Source organism: Elephantulus edwardii, unplaced genomic scaffold, assembly GCF_000299155.1.
Source record: "Elephantulus edwardii isolate Elephantulus edwardi_28Jun2011 unplaced genomic scaffold, EleEdw1.0 scaffold00061, whole genome shotgun sequence".
NCBI classification, from domain to species: Eukaryota; Metazoa; Chordata; class Mammalia; order Macroscelidea; family Macroscelididae; genus Elephantulus; species Elephantulus edwardii.
In genome coordinates this window covers 9,862,537-9,875,928 of record NW_006399811.1, presented here as the reverse complement: position 1 = coordinate 9,875,928, position 13,392 = coordinate 9,862,537, and the positions used below count along the sequence as shown (strand labels likewise).

At 51.0% G+C, this 13,392-nt stretch overlaps 1 protein-coding gene across 1 annotated transcript in view; it reads right to left on the bottom strand.

Annotated features, from left to right (window-relative positions):
• Positions 1-1,859: 1,859 nt before the first annotated feature.
• Positions 1,860-13,392, bottom strand: part of LHX4 (LIM homeobox 4) — a 49,439-nt gene continuing 37,906 nt past the window's right edge. Inside the window, exons 3-6 of the mRNA XM_006887734.1 lie at positions 11,558-11,760; positions 5,799-5,953; positions 5,362-5,533; positions 1,860-2,696 (exon numbers count right to left, since the gene is read on the bottom strand). Coding sequence (XP_006887796.1) covers positions 2,302-2,696; positions 5,362-5,533; positions 5,799-5,953; positions 11,558-11,760 — 925 coding nt within the window. The 3' untranslated portion in view covers positions 1,860-2,301. The remainder of the gene's footprint in view (positions 2,697-5,361; positions 5,534-5,798; positions 5,954-11,557; positions 11,761-13,392) is intronic.

Here is a 13,392-nt window from a genome sequence, read left to right as displayed (position 1 = left end):
CTAAAAAGCAGGGCTACAGAGAGGAGATGACCCCATTCAAGAGCCCACTCTGTCCATATCATACTCACCCAAAAATATAATATGCCTCTGGAGTCCCGTGAGAAACAGCCAGATAATGAGGCTGGGTGGGCCAGCTTGCAGCTGGTTCACTGCCCAGCACAGCTTTTCCGCCATGCATTGTGAACAGCCCGCTGAGAATGGTGTATTTAAGATGTCCTCAAAAAAGAATAGTGCGATTTCCTTTCCTCCACATGGCTTATCTGGTATTTGGGTCTCCATAACCACCCTAAGTGTTCACATTATTGGGGAGTTCCTTACAGCACTGAATTCGATAGGCTCAATGCCCCATCATCTATAATCCATCATCTATAATCATGGAACCTCAGGCAAAGAGTCCTCAAGCAAAAATTACTACAATCTCAGCGCACCAGAAATCAAGGAAAACTGCCTGAATAAAGGTGGTGTGGAGGTTGATCCCAAGACTGCATGGACTGCTGATCTTAGAGAAACTTAGTTTAGTCCTGGAAAGAGGTTTACCAAGGGTGCAGCAGCCAGAAGGGGGCCATTATTTCTTCAAGGCTGCCTATCACCTGCTTCAGTCTTTACAGCTCTCTAAAGGTGATGAACCATTCACAAATGTAGGGTCCTTGGGCTCTTTGTCCCCATAATTTCCAGTGAAAAGGGGAGCCAAAGCCTTCTCCTCCTGTCACACTCTGCCAATATCGTTTATGAGACTAACAGGTTGGAAAGAAGTAAAACACCATTTCCTAAGGGGACGAGGCTACCTTCGACCTGGCTGGATTCCAGCATGCTCGTGGGACCCTTCCTGACCAAGACATGTGGGCTGTGGACATAGCTGTGGCCCCATTCTCAGTGGCGTTTCCTATACAGGTGCGCTCCGTCGCAGGGTGTCAGAAGGCAGGGGTTGGCCCTCCCCTTGCCTCTGATTTTGCCATGCTAGTAATGTGCTATTATCGCAGACCTTATGTTGAGGGTCTGCACTCCCAGTGGCTGGAGGCCTCTGCCTTTCTGTGCGCAGGACCGGAGCCCAGGGCATGACAGTCCAGCCAGACGCCTCGAGCGATACCCAAGGACCACTTGAAGTCTTTCAACAACCTCAGGGATGTTCCCTAAATTATTCCTCCCAACCAAGATGGACCCCTAAACACCTTCTGTTACATAGAGGCCAAGACCGCCCTTCAGGCCAGCTAGCTGAAGGTAGCTAGCTCAGCAGAGAAAGCTTTTGTTCAAGAGGAGGTGGAGGCCTCGCTGTGAGTTGAGGGTGGCCTGGCAAGTTCCTCTAAGTCAGCTCCCTCAAAACACAGGCCGTTTTGAAATATCATTTCATACTAGAAGGACAGGGGACTCTGGGAGGCTGACCCCTGCCAATATAGCTAACCAGACCATGAATGTGGAATGCAGACGGGTCTACAAACATCTTCACTGATTGTCATTCTCTTCTCTCCAGAGTTTAGCTTTAATCGTTCTGTAACCCACAGCCTTTCTGGTGGAATAAATGATATGAGCAAATAAAAAAGGCACGTTGTGCACAGAAGGGACAAGCCAGGCTGTCGTGGTGATGGTGGGTCCAGGGCCCCTGAGCCCAGCCTTGGGGTCATCTGCAATGAAAACCGCTTCTTGCCATCAGGATTCAGTGGCATACACAGGATTTCTTAAACACCAAAACTGACAGTGTTCTCTGGCTTGTACTCCAGCATCCAGATGAAGTCGTATTTTCATAGCAAAAGATAACAGGGGGAGGAAGGTATGTTTTAATATCAAATAGTGGCCATCCGAGTTTCTACTGAACTTTAATAACTGATTTTTTTTTTCATCTTGAAAATGAGACTCCAGTAAGGTGGTCTGGAAACCACTTGCATTGTACCCATGGGACATCACCCCACCTCAGGGATCTCTGTTCTGGCGGCAGCAATGGTTCAGGAGGCATCGCGTGAAATGCACCAGTCAGAGCAGATTCCTAGAGGTTCACATGGCCTGGCCTCGTCCCCTCGTGCCAAAGCACAGAGCAGCCAAAGCCTCTAAGCGGTACAGCGGGGAGAGAGCCGGGGGCGACCCACCCCTGTGCTGTGTTCTCAGAGGAGGCTGTGACCCCATCGCTGCCCCAAGAAAACAGTGCCCCGGAAGGGTCTCAGGACCGTCTGGGAATCAGGAGAGGGCTTCCATTGAAAATAATGGAAATTCACACTGGTGCACTTTTGATCCTTAAAAGTCAAGTCTCTCTTGATCCTTGCAGATATTCTCTCAAGCCAGGAGGACGGGGAGGGTGAGGAGGACAGGTGTTTAAAAAGGAGGATGATCCATTTCATCAAGCCAAGAGGCGGGGCTGGTTGGAAAGTCGGGGTAACCTACACTGCTTCCTGTAGAGATGTCAGAGGTGGGTCCCCCGGCCATGGCTCTCAGCGTCTGGCTCACTCCCTGCCCCGCATGCGCAATGATGCCCAAGTTACTGTCCACCGTGTAATCCAGCCCATTGAGTAAAGGAGTGTGGGATGGCAGGGATGATATGGAGGATGGGGACTGGGGGATCCCATAGGGGCTCCCATCCCTCAAGTCCTGATAGGATTGTCCTGTCCCATCCATGGAGAAGCTCCCATTCATTAACTGTCCGCCTGTAACGTCCCCCACGTTGCCATAAATCCTATTGGTGTGGCCAAGTTCTGAGAGAATCTGATCCTCTGTGGATAAAAGAATGGAGATTTATTGTCAGCCGCCAGGACTTCAGCGCCTCTGCTCTTCACAACCTAGGAACGCACATCACCAAGGGATCAGTCCCCAGTACATAGCTGCCTCACTGCCAAGCCTGGCTCAGATACCCGCACAGTGGTCCAACAGCAGAGGCCCACTGAGGCAGAAGAAACACTTGCTAAGACTAAAATCCCAGGTCCCTGGAGGCTGGACAAGCGTATGGTGAGCTGGTTGGCCCTGTCTAGTGGGAGTCAGTCCTTCAGAGCCTCGGGCTACGCTGAGGGGTGGCTAAGGCTTTGTGGGTCACCACATCACAGTTAGACACAGTGTTGTTAGGCACTGTTGAGTTGGAACAGACTCAGAGCTGCACCTCCTACAGGTTTTCAGAGGTAGTAAAATCACAGCAGAGGATACTGCCCGTCTCTCTCTCTCTCTCTCTCTCCCTGGAAGCAGCTGGTGAATTCAAATCATGCACTTTTAGGTTGGCAACACGACTCCTTATCTCTAAGTCACCAGAGCTCCCTCCAAACTATGAACTGACATTTCTTGCGAAGCTAAAGCTCAGAAACGTCCTTGGTTTAGCTGGCTGTGTACAAGCCTCCACTTAGTAAGTGCAGCTGAGGCCCACTGTTAGGCCTGGTAACAAAACCTCTGGTCTCCTCAGAAGAGGTTTAGCACCGAGGGACTTGTTTCCTCTCTGTCTCAAACTCTTCACTGGGGACAAAATTCTGATTTGATGATGGCAAAAGGATCTTCTTGTTGAAGAATTTTTATTAAGGGGACTGTTTTGACCTGCCATATTAGGTTCCCATCAGTCAAAGCTGACTCAACAGCACCTAACAACAAAAAGTTGGAGTCTGCCACTTGAGAGAATTCATTTCTCCAACAGCGTGAGCCATCCTGTCGTGTGCCATCAGTCAGTCTAGACCCATAGTGCTCCTGTCTGGCAGAGCTAAACTGCCTCCACTCTGATGGTTGTGATATTTACAGGGGTAGATCGCCAGGTCTTTCTCTCCTAGTGTCCCTAGTGGGTTCTCCCCCATAGCCTTTCCGTTAGAAGTTGGGAGCTTAACCAATGTGCCCCCAGAGTTGTTTTTGTCCTCACAAGTCAGGTATTCTGTAACTCCCCACAGAAATGAACCAGGAAACAAGACCTGCTGATCTTGTGTGTGGGATTTAGCAGCTCAGAGTAGATTACTAAGTGGTCTGCCCACCTCTGCCAGGAGACCCAAGAGGTGGCGTAAGGCTGTGCCCCCTCCACAGCTTCCCTCTGAACAGACCTCTCAGCAGAGCTACCAACCTCTCAGACCACTCTTCCTGGCAGGCAGCAACTTCCCACTCTACCCACCTCCAAGCCCGCTCACTCCACGTACTGGTTCCCAAACTAGAAGCCAGCACCTCATCCCTTCTGGCCACGTGCCCCCAGGCCTGGCTCCAGCCTCCTACAGAAATTAAAACAAGAAGTGGGAGGGCCTCATGCCCTAAAAAGAAGGAGTTGGAGGCTCAGCTCCCCATCAAAAAGTCAGTGTTGGCCTTTTGCCTGTACCATCCTCTCAGACCAGACCTGCTGTGGGAATCACAGGCTCCATGGGGGATAGCCATGGCTTTCCTATGGAAAAAATGTGCCTGACTTTTCCCCAAGCACAAACATAATTGGTTGTGTTCATTGACTGTGAGATGACCAGGAAAGCAGTCATTCCCCATTTACAGAAAAGGAACGACAACAGCCAAAGAAACACCCACATTTCAAATCCATCACGTGGATTCTGACTCATGACGACCTTCCGTGAGGTTTCTGAGACTATAAACCCTTCTAGGAGAAGAATGCCTGTCTTTCTTCTGTAGAGCAGCTGGTGGGTTTGAACTTCCAGCAGTTGGGTGAACAACACAATACATAACCCACTAACCACCAGGGCTACTCAGGTGAGGAAACTGCAGCTCAAAAGTAATGTCTGACAGAAACCCAGCCAGAAATCAGGTTTCTGACCCTGAGCTTAACTACTCTTTCCCCCAAAAAAGAAGCCATTCCACATTCAAGGCTTCAGCCTTCCCCACTGTGGCTACTTGCCAACAACAGGAGGTCCCACAGCATGCAGTGATTTGAAATTTCGCTGATGCACAGGTTTGAATGTAGCACATGCTGTAAAGCTTGTAATCAGCCTGCAGTGAGCGGTGAGAGAAGGGGTTCAGGCCCGCCTGGCACGTGGGCTCACAGGAAGAGGGCCTATGGAGCATGTCCTCCCCAGGAGCCAGAAGAAGGGGCGATGCTGGGGACTGTGGGTGGTATAGGCCAGTCACCCTGCACAGGAAACAAATGCAGGGGATGGGAGGGGCCGTAGAGTGAGACACAGCCATCTGTCCACAGCTGCACAGGAGGGAAGGGACAGGCTGTGAGAGAGCACCCAGTCAGCAGGAGAGGAGGGGAGGCCTTGGGGCACACAGCGCAGGGCCTGACCCACGCTTCCTCCTTCTCTATTGCTTAGCCCATCTTAAGACCATTGGTCCCCCCATCCTCCTTATCTACAAGTCATGGGGAAAGCCTATGGTGGACAGGAACTTGTCCAGGCCTCACAGGATCCCTCCTGGGCGCCCAGGGTCACTGTTTGCCAGGAGGCTGTCCTAAGGCCTCCGCCTCGCCCCTCCAGCCCTGCTCACCTCGGAAGCTCAGCTCACTGTCACTAACCCCACAGTCCTCCGCTGAGCTCTCCTTCTCCTGCTTGCTGCCACCACGGCTCCTCTTGACGCTTTTGTAGAACTGCCCCCAGCGATGCCGCCCAGCGTCCTTCTTCAGCCGCTTCTCCTTGGCCCTTCTGTTTTGAAACCACACCTGCCACAAAAGCGAAGGGACACACTCAGGCCTGCCTGCAGAGGGCCCGGAGCTCCCAGGCCCCCAAGGACGAAGCCTCAGTGGAGAGCAGGACACTCTCGGGGCAGCCTGCAGAGGGCCCGGAGCTCCCAGGTCCCCAAGGACAAAGCCTCAGTGGAAAGCAGGACACTGTGTGCTAGGGCTGCTGCTCCAGGGTGGGCCACAGGCCCCTGATGGAAGGGGAGTCCTGAGCGGGGCCAGCAGGGTCTCACCTGCAGGGTCTCACCTGCACCACCCTCATGTCCAGCCCAGTTTCTGAGGAGAGCTGCTCCCTCACGTGCCGGGCTGGCTTTGGGGAGTTCTTGTACGCGTTCTTCAACGTCTCCAGCTGCTTGGCTGTGATGGTGGTGCGAGGCCGCTTAGCTCCAGCCTCTGAGTCATCTGCAATGAAAACCATTTCGCCCTGCTTCAGTCTCTCCATCCCTCATACTCTTCCATTCCTCAGGCATCGCGCCTGCTTTGTTCAAGACGATGGCAAGACTGAGACACAGTCATGGTGCTAACTCCGGTACCATAGGGCCTCCGCGCCCCTCTTCACCCAGTCCCTGAGCTCCCCCTTCCCTCCGGAGAGCAAGCCTCAAGCTGAATGTCTTCAGCTCAGTACTTGTGCCCCTGCCTCTTGCTCTGAACGACTTACCATCCTGGCAGAACTCAGGCCTTGAAGCAGTGGGAGGCAGAGGGGTGCTCCTGCCCCATCCACCCACAGCCTCTGTCACAGCTCCGCTGAGCCACAGGCAGGGGCAGTCAATGCATTCACAGCTAAGCAAGGTCTGTAAACAGTGCATTAGAATACATGGGGGGTAGGTTCTAAGTCAATTTGGCGGATCAGAGCTAATAAGATGGATTTGTGTAGGTAGAATTTGAGTAGAAAAGGGGCAGAGTAAGTATTATTTGTTAAAACATTTTGTCTTCCTGTATGAATATGTGTATTGTCAAAATATAGAGTGAATTTCTTACTGTGAACCAATTTAAAAAAAAAATTTAGAACACTGATGAAAAGAGCGTTCAGGACAACACACAGATGGAGCAGCAGAGCCTGTTCCCGGGAGATAGAGGCTGTCTGTTCTGAGTCAGAAATGACCGACAGAGAGCAGAGTCATCCCTGGGCCCTCAGGGCCTCTCTGCTGGTACCTTTTTCCTGTTCTCTGTGCTCCTGACATCCCGACTTGGCTCCTCTCTCTTCAGCCAGGAAAATCCTCTCTTAGAACATGGTTGTTTGAGCAAACAATCACTAAGCCTAAGCATTTACTTTGGGCCAGGTGTTGATCTAAGAGCTTTGCATGCATTCAGTCCTACTGACAGCTCAGAAGACCTGGCTCAAGGCTGGCGCTGCCACAAGCCTGCTGAGTGGAGGGACTTGGACAAGTGGCTTTGCCCTCTGAAAGCTGAGGATGATGCCAGGCACCTTGCACGTGACAGCGTGTTTTGGACAGAGACTAAGAGGAGGGCCAGCCCCCACCAGTCAGGCGCACAGCAGGGCAGGACCCGCCACCTCTCTCCTCCTTGACTTGTTTCCTCCTCTAGGAGCCAGTGTCACCTATGCACTCAATCCCAGCCTCAACCCAGTATCGCCCAGCTTTCTCCCTGGAGTTCCAAACCAAAGAAGGGGTCTGCAGCCCCTCAGGGGGGTTCCCAGGGCTGCAAATCTTTATGGAAGCAGACTGCCCTGCCACATCTTTCTTCCACAGAGCAGGTGGTGGGTTTGAACCACCAACTCTTTGGCTAGCAGCCATGCACTTCAACGACTGCTCCACTAGGGCTTCTTAAAAGATTGGGGAGGGAGGAATCAAACCAAACTCCCTGACTCTCAGAGACTCGAAACAGGCAGAGGAGAACTGCTCCACCCAGTTTCCTAAGCCACTGTCTTTACGGAAGCTGGGGCAATCTCCAATTGAGATACTTGTAGGTTTGAAGCTTTTCAGTTTGCAGCAAAGCACTTTAACCACTGTGCCACCAGGGCATGGGAACCCTTTGAAAAAGTCTACTTTAAATCCAGTGATAAGGATGGCTAGAGATTGACAGCATTGTTTCAAGTAAATTTGAAATAATGCAAACACAAGATAATGCAACTATAAAAAAGACATTTAGCATCTTAGTGTTTTCATAAAATTGGAAATAGAAAAACCATCAAAATATCTTAACTCATCAAGATCCCTTGAGCAGGTCAGCCTAGTGAGTTGGGCAGTGTTTTCCTGGCTCCCCTGGGTGTACACCTCCCGTCCCACATGGTGTTCTTGGTGTTGGCTGGTTCTGCACTGCTGTTTACATGTGCTGGGCTTTCTTCTTGCGATTATGGGGAACCATTATACTGTTATTTTAACATTCGCTGTTATTATCATTTAAAATCTTTTTTATATCCCATAACAATGTCATCCAAGTATTCATTAAGTACGGTGGCAGGGCTCGTGCTGAAAAATGTACCCAAAAATCAATAACTTTGGTACGGAAGTTAAATGTGATAAAACGCTATGAAGAAGGCCAAGCAAGACCATGATACACCGGGCTGTTAATTTAGGAGAGAGCATTCTGCGATGTATTAGAGATAATGCTGAGAAAATAAAAAGTAGCATTAAGGCAAAGATACACTTCACCGGTTATGGATTTATGTGCTCCCAGAATCCACCCCCCCCCCACCTTTTACTTTAATTCCTGTGGGAAAATTAGTCTTCGGATGAAAGTTTTGAATTATGCAGGGTCTCCTAGAACCAATCCCTGGCATAAAATGCCACCTCATTATACTGAAAATGCAAATTACCCAGGGAGATGTAACAAATTAACAAAAACATTCACACAAGAAGGTGCAAATCACCGCTCATCCATTGTTAGCTCTGGGAAGGGTATTGCCAGTATCTCCTGGTGTGTTCAGACTTGAAGCAACCCCCCATGTCGTAGCCAAGCTGTGCTCCATAGGTTTTTTTCAGAGGTCAGTCACCAGGCCTTTTCTCCAGGTTACCTCTGGATGGACTTAAACTGCCAGCCTTTTCTTTCTTTTAATTTTTTTTTTAAGATTTTATTTATTTATTTTCTTCTTGTGTGCCGTTGAATCAGATCCAACTGGCACAGGAGGAAGTTGCCCCGCCTTCTCCAGCGGAACATCTGGTGGATTCGAACTACTTGCCTTTGGGATTGTAGTACAGTTTCTTGCCACTAGGCCATCAGAGCTCCCCAGCCTTTTCATTATCATACAGTTAACTGGTCATACCACCCATGGACTCCCAAGGAGCCATAAAAATCACTTTCAAAGAGAGCACACACACAACACTAGTGGACATGGAACTCTCTGGCTCTGACCACGAAAGCCCAGCCCAGTCTTGGGAGGGAGGCTGCACATCCCTATTAACCCCCACGGAGGGCATCAGAGCTTCTCTACCTCTGAGTCCATCTGTTTTGATGGTTTATCCCCTGACAAGGCACCCTAATCTTCCATGACATAATTGTCTCAAAAGCAACACAGAGGGACTTTTAAGAAACCAGAACGGATTAATACCATTAAAGACTCTTGAGAGGTTAGCCATGGGAGGTCCTGGGTCCCTGGAGAAGTGGACCAAAGCCTTTTTAAGCCTCTAGTCTAAAGGTGAGACCTATGAGTTTGGTGAGAGGAGGGAGCCTCAAAGACTGGAAGCCCCTAATGGATAACCCTTCTTCCTGCCAAAGTCTAGCTCAGGCCTATGTGTCAGAGTAGACGTAAGAGCAATAAGAAATAAGGGGAGAGGATGGATGGATAGATAGATAGATAGACAGACAGACAGACAGATAGATAAACAGGCTGGCAGGCAGACAGGCTCATGTGTACAGTCTCTGGCAGCACAGCACATTATGTGCTGCACTGTTACCCAAAAGGTCAGCAGTTCAAATCCATCAGCCCTTATGAGGAAAAAAGTCCGTTTCCTCCCATTAATATTTACAGCCTTAGAAACCTGGTGCAGGCCACTGAGACTAAACTTACTCGATGGCCATGGATCTGGTTTTGGTCAGGGGCCCCAGAGACGATCTAAATGAAGTTGGTGCCCCTTTAATTAGAAAAAAAACCAAAACACACCCACCAGGCCAGACTTCCGGGAAGAGTACTTTCCACTCAGTATTGACAAAATGCTAATCAAATGCAAACCAAAACCACAAAGCTATTGGTGTAGAGTCAGATTCCAACTCCGATTGATGATTGACGCTACAGGAGAGAGAACTGCTCCTCAGGGCTCCCAAGGCTGTGACCTTTACAAAATCCTGACTGCCACATCTTCGTCCCCACTGAGCGGTGGGTGAATTTGAACTGTCAACCTTTCAGTTAGCAGTCAAGCGCCTTAACCACAGTGTCATCAAACTAAAAAAGCTCATTGCCAGCGAGACTTCCCTTCAGCGGGTTTGCAGAGGCCGTAAGGGCTCAAGTGTGCTCAGAAATGAAGATGGCGCAGGACGGGCCAGGGTTCAGATCTGTTGTTCGTGCGGTCATTGGGAGTTGTATCTGCCTGACCACACCTAGCAACAAGAAGTCTCAAAGGACGAGTTTGCTCATTTTCCTGAGTGGCACTGCGCTGAGCGGGTGGTGGATTTAAACTGCCTCTGGGTTGGCAGTGCAGTTCCTCACCCAGCAGGCCCCCCAAGCTCCCACTGTGTCCCCAGCACTCCTTAATCAAAAGCCACGGGCACTGGTATTTCCTAGGGTCACAAGACTAAGATTCTTGAGTTGAATTTGGCCAAATCTCAAATTCAGAGAGAGCGTGAGGGGTATAGCTGCCCCAGCCCACAGGCCTCGGATTCTTCAGTTGTGGGTGAGAAGCAGGAGGTGGGAACAAGGGCCGGCTGGGTTTTGTTGGGGGGAGTGTGGAGGACAGTACTACCTGCCCAGGCCCTGAAGACCCAGCAACAAATAACTGCCCTCATTAAAGAGGGTACCCCTACCCTCCCCCCCAGTGACTACCCAGGCTGCCCTCTTCAAAGCCAGTTCTCCCCACCCGACTCGTTCAGCCCCCGCCTGGGTTGTGTCTCTTGCAAACCAAGCCAGCCCTGTGGTGACACTCGGCAGTGGGCAGTGGGTGATGGAGTTATATTTTTGGAGTCTTCCTGAATGTGAACAAATTGTCTTCCCAAGACTGAGCACCTATGCCTGCACTATAGGCTTCGAGAGGCATGAGCCATCATCACCAGGTCCCTGCTCCCCAAGAACTCACACACTGATCAGAAACAAAACACAGTGAGCTGCAACCCAGGATTCATTCCAAGGTTAGTTAGGCCCGCGCTGGAACTCTGCTGACTGCGGGGTGCTGAGGTCAATGTGCATCTAAGAACCGAGGGGCGTTCCAAGTGTCCACTGCAGGCAGAGCGCTCCCAGGTGGACCCTCTGCCTCCTGACCTCACCCCAGGCGAAGTGTCCACCAGGGTGGGACAAGGTGCCTGCTGCTCCTGAGGCTGCTCTCTGATGTGGGAGCCAGGCATGTGCTAACCATAATAATTGGATCAATGCTTCAGAAAAGCCAGCCAGTGCTGAAGACCAGGGAGGTTCAGAAGTAATTCTCCCTGCAGGAATCTGAGACAGTTTCTCAGAGGAGGCTGTGTCTGAGCGGGCCTGGGAAGGACAGTAAAGTGGTTTTCAGAAAATTATCATAGTGTGCTGTAGACTCGGGAAACCACACATTCAGGCATCACAGACCCAGGGCAGCAGACAACCAGGGCACTGCACCTCTGGGCAACATACATGCGGGGCATTGCAGACCAAAGGCAACACTCATGCAGGGCTCTGCACCTCTGGGCAACATACACCTGGGGGCACGGCAGACCCAGGGCAATACACATTCAGGGCATCACAGACCAATGGCAACATACATCTGGGACACTGCACATCCGGGGCAGCACACATCCGGGGCAGCACACATCCGGGGCAGCACACATCCGGGGCAGCACACATCCGGGGCACTGCACATCGGGGCATCACAAACCCAGAGCACAGCAGAGCCAGTGTGGAGAATGGCCATGCCGGTCGGCACTAGTTACCATTCTGCTTGGCCGTCTCGTAGTCCTCCTTGCACACCAGCCTCCCATCCTCCATGAGGTAGAACTCGTCCCCCGTGGCCAGCTGCCGGTTACAGATGATGCAGGCGAAGCAGTGCAGGTGGTAGACAAAGTCCTGGGCTTTGCGGACCACCTGGGTCGGGGGGATGCCCTGCTGGCAGGCTGTGCATTTTGTGCCGAAGCGCCTGTTGGGACAGCAGAGGAGGATTAGGACCTGTGGGTGCGTAGCTTACCTGGCTGCCCCTACTTCCTCTCCCACCCACCACGCGGTACAGTCCATCAACCCCCAGTCTCCCAGAACCTCCCAGGTCCTCTCGACCTTCACCCAGCATCACTGCTTCATGTCTGGACAAAGCCTCTACCAGAGTTGGTCTTCCCAACACCCGAGTAACAGCCCATCAGTCAACCCCGGGCAGCAAGGACCTTCTTGTTGACCCTCAGCCTCCTGGTTTCCTTGCTTCAGGGAGAGTGAGGCCAAGAAGATCAACCTCACAGGATCCCTGTGTGGCCCACCTCTCACAGCCCCCCACTCAATACAAGCTTCTCATTCACATCGGAGCACCTAAGAAAACGCACTTTGCCATCATGCAGGTCTCCCCACTCCTCCATCTGGTCCACAGGGAACCCCTCTGTGCACAGCACTGTGGATATGTGGGCTGAGCTGGGCCCAGGAACCTGTATTTCCCAGCCCCGGTGATGTTCTGGTACAGGGCATGTTGCAGACCCCACCGGGGAAAATGCCCCTTCAGACCTATTCCTGAGTCATATTAAGAGAAGCCACCCACTTCCACCTCGTGCAGAGTTTGGAGTGGGAAAAGGAGCCACTGACATGTTTAAAAATACAGTCCGCCAGGGTCGCCGACGCCTTCTCTCCCCATTCTGGCCCCCGAGATCAGCCCCGCCATGCCAATGGCGGTAGAAGATTCCAGGGAGATTCCTGGGCCCAGGAGGAGGAGGAAAAAAAGGAAGAAGGTGCTTCTTGGCTGCAGGTGAGCCATCCTCGCTTAGGGAGAGCTCGGGAGGGGCTGCGAAAGCAGGGGCAGAGTTTAAAACAGCAATCAACCTAATTATTCATGACATTTCACACAGCAGAACTTTATCTTCTTCAGGATGAAAGACTTCGCCTAATGGATCTGGGGAAGGTTTGATTTTAATGGTCCTTTTAACTAATGCTTATAGGCAGCCTGATTTCCCCTGAAAGGACAGTACATATTTCATCCACATTAATACCAAATAAATTAATTATGGTCATGGCTATCATGATGAATCCCAGATTAATGCAGAATGATGGGTCTCTTATGCAGTAATGATACCTGCTGAGGGGGCGACTGGGGGCCCGGGGCAGTCACAGCCAGTTGTGGCTTCCAAAGCGACCCCTTGTCACATGTCACAGAGAAATGGGGGGCTGTCTTTAAGTCTAGGTGGGCAATCCCAAAAGAGGAGTGTGCTTGCAATGATGTCGTAATTTGCGTCTTACTCTGTTGTCAGTGACAGTTGCCTGCTGTCATTTCACTGGTACAGAAGGTTGACGAAAATTGTCACTGAGCAAGACATAAACCACCCAACTTTTGAATAGGAAAGTATTACTGTATCTAAATTACAATAAACTTGTTCTGGATGTGTTCATAGCTTAGCCTTGATTTTACTGGTATATGTTGTCATGTAACCTGAATATACTTCTGGTGAAATTATTGCTTGGCTTTTTTTCCCCCCCTCTCCCAAGGCGTGTGCTCGTCCACTGATCTCGGTGTACTCAGAAAAGGGAGAATCATCTGGCAAAAATGTTACTCTGCCAGCTGTGTTCAAGGCTCCCATTC